The sequence below is a fragment of the Carlito syrichta genome, unplaced genomic scaffold (assembly GCF_000164805.1).
Source record: "Carlito syrichta isolate Samal-C Ts95f unplaced genomic scaffold, Tarsius_syrichta-2.0.1 Scaffold135721, whole genome shotgun sequence".
Lineage (NCBI taxonomy): Eukaryota > Metazoa > Chordata > Mammalia > Primates > Tarsiidae > Carlito > Carlito syrichta.
The window spans coordinates 72,123-79,115 of NW_007079817.1; the positions used below are offsets into that span (position 1 = coordinate 72,123).

Below are 6,993 nucleotides of genomic sequence, written 5' to 3' on the forward strand. Positions count from 1 at the left end.
GACCCACTTCTCCTTCGGCGACGAGGACACCCGTCGTCACCCTCTGGGCAGCTCTGTCAGGTGGGTGGCCTGGGGCCAGTCCCCTCCTTTGCAACCCGGGGGCACTGGGTGGGGGGCTGAGTCTATCTTGGGGGGGTTCCTTAAGTGGCTTCCAGGATCTAGCTGCGGCCCCACCCCCTTTCCTGAATGAAAGGTCTGGGTGCTACTGAGGGCTTCCTGAAGGTGGCAGTCCAGAAAGCGGGTGCTGGGTCCTGCTCCGTTCCTGCTGAGCCAAGGTGGGGTCCCTCCACCCTCCGTGTGTCCCTAAACCTGGGCTTCTGGCATTCACCTTGGCAGCAAATGCGGGTGTCCAGCGTCACCTGGGCTCCCCTCCCAGGCCATTGGCTTGAAGCCAGGTCCCTAAGGCCTGGCCTGGCTCAGTGTCTCCAGCCGTCCCTCTCCTCACCCTTGCTGGGGCTGCCAGACTGAAAACCAAGCTGGGGTGGGGGTGGGGAGGGAAGGTTATGAGACGCCTGGAGGGTGTTTAGAATCTGTAGGACAGAGCAGGGGCCTTTCGTGGCCCTTCATTTCACAGGGTTTTCTAGAATTGTCCTTGTGCCCTGCACCAACCCCGTCAGATATCTGGGCACACGTGGTCTCTAACACGCACACCAGCCACACACAGGGCAAACGGGGCCACCCGGTGTTTACCATGGTAGGTGTGGGTCTCCTGGCACATAGGGATGCCAAGAAAACCCTGCAGTTGACTCATGGCCACACACAGGTGACACACAGACCACAGCAACCCTTCCTACAGTCTCTCCACACTGTGCTCCCCGCAGGAGGACGCTGTCATGGAAACACACAGCCAGGCTCCTACCACGTTTCTGTGAGCTAGACTCCCACCCTGACCGAGACCCACCTTTCCCCAGTGTGTTTCTCAGGACTCGGCCCTAAACAACTGCGGGAGGAGGGCAGGGGAAGGCAGGGGGAGAAGCCCCCAGGGCCAGCCCGTGATCACCTCTGGGCTGCCAATGTTGTACCCATCAGGGGCAGGGACAGTCACAGCATCTGGGGGCCCAGTCTCATGGGGTCATGCAGAAAGAGAAACACACAGACACACCCATGAACTCCCAGACCCCATGCACACACACAGACATGCAGTGCCACGTAGACACCCACGTGCACACAGGTTGCCTCGGGCCCACAGACCTTGTACCACCCCAGACTCTTAGATCCTGACCTCCCTTGCGCACTCAGCCCCACACACAGCCGGGTCACCTGGCACCACTTGCCTGCCTGGGAGACACACACCAGCACCCGCCCTCAACCTCCATGTGACCTTCACAAAGCAAATGCCAGGCCTTTTCATAAAGGCTCCCTGGCACCTCATTTGCACGAGTCAGGTGGAGAGGGACGGAGCCAGAGGGACACCAGGCTGGCCTGCCCTATCTCCCCTGGGGTGGGGGGGTAAGTGGTGACAGATACTTGGTGTGGCTCAGCAGCCTGGGTTCAAACCTATATTTGCTGCCACCAGTAACCCACTTCATCCTTTCTGCGTCTCAGTTTCTGGAAAATGGGGCATGAATTGTGTGTTTTCCGACACAGCATAGTCCTTAGCAAGTGGCATTGTCTACGTTGGTTGTTGGTTGTTTTTTTTGTTGTTGTTGTTGTTGTTTTGAGACAAGTTGTCACTATTTTGCCCAGGCTGGTCTTGAGCTCCTGGACTCAAGCATTCCTCCCGCCTCAGCCTCCCAAAGTGCTGGGATTACAGGTGTGAACCACCATGCCTGACTGTGTTCCACGAAGTCTGTTCCTTTTCCCTGCCCTGCCCCCCAACTTGTTTGTTTCCTGAGTGCCCAGGGCCTACCTAGCCTCCAGAGGCCCAGTTTGATGCTAGGGAGCCCAAATGGGCAAGTCTGGGGGCCCCACAGAGGTGGAAGTAGGTAACAACTTCACTTTGAAAGTATTACTTAGGCCGGGCTCCTCAGCTCAGCCTGTCATCCCAGCACTTTGGGAGGCCAAGGCGAGTGGATTGCCTGAGCCTGTGGGTTTGAGACCAACCTGGGCAACTTGGCGAGACCTCGTCTCTACAATAAATAAAACATTAGTTGGGCATGGTAGCACGCACCTGTAGTTCCAGCTACTTGGAAGGCTGAGGAGGAAGGATCGCCAGAGCCCAGCAGGTCAACACTGGGGTGGCCTTGAGTACACCACTGTACTCCAGCCCGGGCGACGGAGTGAAACTCCAACTCAAAAAAAAATAGCCAGGTGTGGTGGCACATGCACATGGTTCCAGCTACTTGGAAGGCTGAGGTAGGAGGATCACCTGAGTCTAGCTGGTTGAGGCTGCAGTGCCCATGAGCAGGTCACTGTATTCCAACCTGGGCGACAGAGTGAGACTGTGACTCAAAAAAAAAAAAAGTGTCACCCAGTGGTCGGTCTGCCCGATGGGGAGTCTTGGGCAGGTCACTTTACCTCCAGTGGAGGGGCTGGGCGCGTGGCTGTGACGTGGCTTTGGGTCCCCTGGGGGATGTCGCCAGAGCAGTCTCTAGCCTGACTTTGGTCCAGCTTGAGTGGTCAGTGCAGGCCAGGGAGGGCTGACTTTCTGTGGCCCAGGGTCTGATTCTGGGGGTTAGCGGAACCTCCTCCGCCAGCCTCTAGGCAGCAGTTCTCCAGCCCCATTTTCCTCTCCGCCCACCCCGCCCTTCCCCCAGCTCCCCCTCAACCCAGGAACCTCCACTTCTAAGCACAAACAGCAGGGCCTCTGGGAGCATCCTCCTCCCATCCAGGCCCCTGGGCCCCTGCTGACGCCCGTTGAGTCCCCTGGGGTGGTGTATGTGCTGGCAAAGCCGGCTAGGCGTCCCTTTGGGCAGAGTCTCCCCTTCCCAAAGAACAGCTTAGATTCCTGGGCCAGCGAAGGGTCCCTGCACCGGTCTATTTCTTCCCCCTCCCCCAGAACTGAAGAACCTACGCGGGCCTTGGGAGACAGGACAGAAGGCCCTGAGGCCACCTTCAGCCCCTCCCTGCTTCCATCTCCTCGTTGCTTGGGGATGTTAACAGGACCCGCTTCAGAGCTGGTTGGAGACGTTCGGCTAATGTGCGTAAAGCACTTTGACAGTGCCAGGCACACAGCAGGAGCTCCATCAATGTCGTTATTATTACCAGATACTTAAAAGGTTCTACCCTGGCACCTGGTACACAGCAGGTGCTCCATAAATGGACATACCATCTAAGGCCCACGCTGATGACTTGAGAGTGTTTTTTAACTTATTTTTATTTTATTTATTTTTGAGTCAGAGTCTTACTCTGTCACCCAGGCTGGAGTGCAGTGGCACGCTCACAGCCACCACAGCCTCGACCTGCTGAAATCAGGCGAGCCTTCCGCCTTAGCCTTCTGAGTAGCTGGAACCACAGGTGCACACCACCACCACGCCCAGCTAATTTTTTTCATTTCTTGTAGAGATGAGGTCGTGCCATGTTGCTCAGGTTCGTCTCGAATCCCTGAGATCAGGCATTCTTCTCGCCTCCACCTCCCAAAGTGTTGGGATTACAGGTGTGAGCCACTGTGCCCGGTTCTGCATAGAATTTTATTGGAATGGTCTCTCTGCTAAGAAATACGTTTGACAGCCAAGTGCAGGTGGCTCATGCCTTTAATCCCAGCACTTTGGGAGGCTGAAGCAGGAGGATTGCTTTAGCCCACAAGTTTGAGACCAGCCTGGGCAACCTAGTGAGACCCCCCCACTCCAAAAAGAAATAAGTTTGAAGCTGGGCATGGAGGCATACACCTGTAATCCCAGCACTTTGGGAAGCTGAGGCAGGAGGATCACTTGAGGCCAGAAGTTTGAGGTTACCGCAAGCTATGGTCATGCCACTGCACTCAAGCCTGGGCAACAGAGCAAGATCCTGGCTCTAATAAAAAGAAATACATTTGAAATCTCCTATCTAGACCAAGGCAGCAACACTAGCATCCATATACCGAGTCTTTTTTTCTGGGCCAGTCCCGGGGAAGGGGGCAGATTTTATTGACCTCATTTTACAGATGAAGAAACTGAGGCTCAGACTGGGGAACGATTACCTCCGGGTCACACAGCAGGTCATGACAGGGTCGGAACTCAAACCCAGATCTTGTGCCTCCTCCAACCAGAATTTTAACTTCTGCCCTCTGCCTGCCTGACCCCCCATGAGAACACATTCCCCATGAGACCCAGTGTTCCCAGGAGCCAGGCAGCCAACATAAAAACAAAGCAGGGTCAGGGACCTGAGCTGCCAGATACTGCAATTTCTAGAGAGAGACTAGAAATTTCGAATAGTCAAAAATTTGAACTGCTTTTAAAAACAAACTTCAAGCCGGGCTTGGTGGCTCAATCTGTAATCCCGTACCTTTGGGAGGCTGAGGTGAGTGAATTACCTGAGCCCACGGGTTCATGACCCGCCTGGGCAGCGAGACCTCATCTCTACAATAAATAAAAAAATCAGCCGGGCATGGTAGTGCATGCCTGTAATTCCAGCTACTCAGAAGGCCGAGGCGGAAGGATCGCCGGAACCCAGCAGGTCAAGGCTGCGGTGGCCGGGAGCGGCCACTGCACTCCAGTCTGGGCGACCGAGTGAGACTCCAACTCAAAAAAATAAAAATAAAAAATAAAAACAAACTTCAGAACAACATTTAAAAGATCACCGTGAAGCCAGATAGGTGGCTCATTCCTGTAATCCCAGCACTTGGGAGGCCGAGGCAAGAGGATTGCCTAAGTCCAGGAGTTCGAGACCAGCCTGGGCAACTTGGCGAGACCTTGTCTCTACAACGAACCAAAAAATTAGGTGGGCATGATGGCGCGCACCTGTGGTTCCAGCTACTTGGATGGCTGAAGCTGAAGGATCGCCTGAACCCAGCAGGTTGAGGCTGTGGTGGCCATGAGTGTGCCACTGCACTCCAGCCTGGGCGACAGAGACTCCAACTCAAAAATAACATTGCCGTGAAACCTCTGGTTTGCGAGGTTTTACACCTGTAATCCCAGCACTTTGGGAGGCCGAAATGGGAGGGTTGCTTGAAGCCAGGAGTTCGAGACCAGCCTAGGCAACATAACAAGACCCCTGTCTCTGCAAAAAAAAAAAAGTAACTGAATGTGGTGACACACACCTGTAGTCCCAGCTACTCGGGGGGCTGAGAAAGGAAGATTACTTGTATCCAGGAGTTTGTGGCTGTAGTGAGCCAGGATCATACCACTGTACTCTAGCCCGAGTAACAGAGTGAGACCCCCATCTCAACAAAAAAAAAAAAGGGAAGGGAAGCAGGAAATAGGATGGGGTTGAAGTTTTAGATGGGTTTGTCATGGGAGGCATCTCTGAGGAGGTGACATTTGAGTTGAGACCTTAAGGAGGTGAAGGAGGAACCACTGACAAACTGGGTAGGCAAATAGCCTGTGCAAAGGCCCTGAGGCAGGTCCTTGTGTCTGGGGTGTTTAGGGAACCACAAGGAGGCCATTGTGACTGGATCAGAGTGAATTGGACGGGGAAGGAGGAAGTCATAGGGCAGGACCTCTGAACTGCAGTGAAGACTTTGGCTCTTGCTCTGAGTGACTTGGGAGCCAAGGAAGATTCTGGGCAGAGAGACTTGATTTCACCCAGGTGTTCACCAGCTCCCTCGCTCCCTCTGGTGGCCATGGAAGGAATGGACTGGGGTGAAATAGGCAGAGGTAAGAGAGAAGGTCCAGGGTAGAGGGGAGGGAGGCTGGCTCAGGAGGTTGTGGACAGATTCTGGATAGCTTTTGGCCATGAGGCTGTTTTGAGGGGTGCAAAGGAAAGTAGACGATGCCACAGCCTTTGACCTTGGGGAGTCCTGAGCACAACAGTGGGGTCTGGTGCACATCAGAGCTCAGCAGCTGGGTTTGTTGTCGTTGTTATTGTTTTTGTGTTGCACATTTCATCGCTTCAAAATCTCAAACATTATCTCATGTCCATTAAATAAAAAAACAATGCTGGCTCCCTGCCCCCCCTCTTTTTTTTTTGAGTTGGAGTCTCACTTCATCACCAAGGCTGGGGTGCAGTGGCACACTCATGGCCACCCCAGCATCCACCTGCTGGGCTCTGGTGATCCTTCCGCCTCAGTTTTCCAAGTAGCCGAAACTACAGGTGTGTAATACCACGCCCGGCTATTTTTTTAAAATTTATTGTAAAGATGCGGTCTCGCCAAGTTGCCTGGGCTGTTCTCGAACTCGTGGACTCAGGCAGTCCCCTCACCTCGGCCTCCCAAAGTGTTGGGACCCTTTTTTCTTAATTGAGCCTCACTCTCACCCAGGCTGGAATGCAGTGGCATGATCAAGGCTCACTGCAGCCTTGACCTCCTGGGCTCCAGTGGTTCTCCCTTCTCAGTCTCCTGAGCAGCTGGGACTACAGATATATGCCCCCACACCCAGCTAATTTTTGTTGTTGATATTTTGTATTTTTTGTAGAGAAGAGGTCTCACTATGTTGCCCAGGCAAGTCTCAAACTCCTGGCCTCAGGTGATCCTCCTGCCTCCAGAGTGCTGGGATTACAGGTGTGAACCACCATGCCTGGCTGGGCATTACAAGAAAAAAAACCACTGTGCATCAGTCCAGTACCTTATGAAACCAACTCGGCTGGCCATGAGGGTGGGGAGGGGGAGGCCCTGGGCAGGGGGCTTGGTACCAGGAACAACTAATGGAGACAGAGAAAAGGGGACTTCCACAGGCGTTCCAGGCTGTGTGAGCTTTGATCACACCACTGCACTCCATCCTGGGCCACAGGGCAAGACCATATCTCTTATAAAGGTGGGGGCTCGGCCGGGTTTGGTGGCTCAGCCTGTAATCCCAGTACTTTGGGAGGCCGAGGTGAGTGGATTGCCCGAGCCCGCGGGTTCGAGATCCGCCTGGGTAACTTGACGAGACCTCATCTCTACAGTAAATAAAAAAAAAATTAGCTGGGCATGGTAGCACACGCCTGTAGTTCCAGCTACTTGGAAGGCTGAGGTGGAAGGATCGCTGGAGCCCAGCAGGT

At 54.2% G+C, this 6,993-nt stretch overlaps 1 protein-coding gene across 1 annotated transcript in view; it reads left to right on the forward strand.

Annotated features, from left to right (window-relative positions):
* PDE4A (phosphodiesterase 4A) overlaps window positions 1-6,993 on the forward strand; it is a gene marked incomplete at its 3' end in the record, with an annotated part of 33,444 nt that overhangs the window by 12,107 nt on the left and 14,344 nt on the right. The window contains exon 4 of the mRNA XM_008049534.2: window positions 194-199. Coding sequence (XP_008047725.2) covers window positions 194-199 — 6 coding nt within the window. The remainder of the gene's footprint in view (window positions 1-193; window positions 200-6,993) is intronic.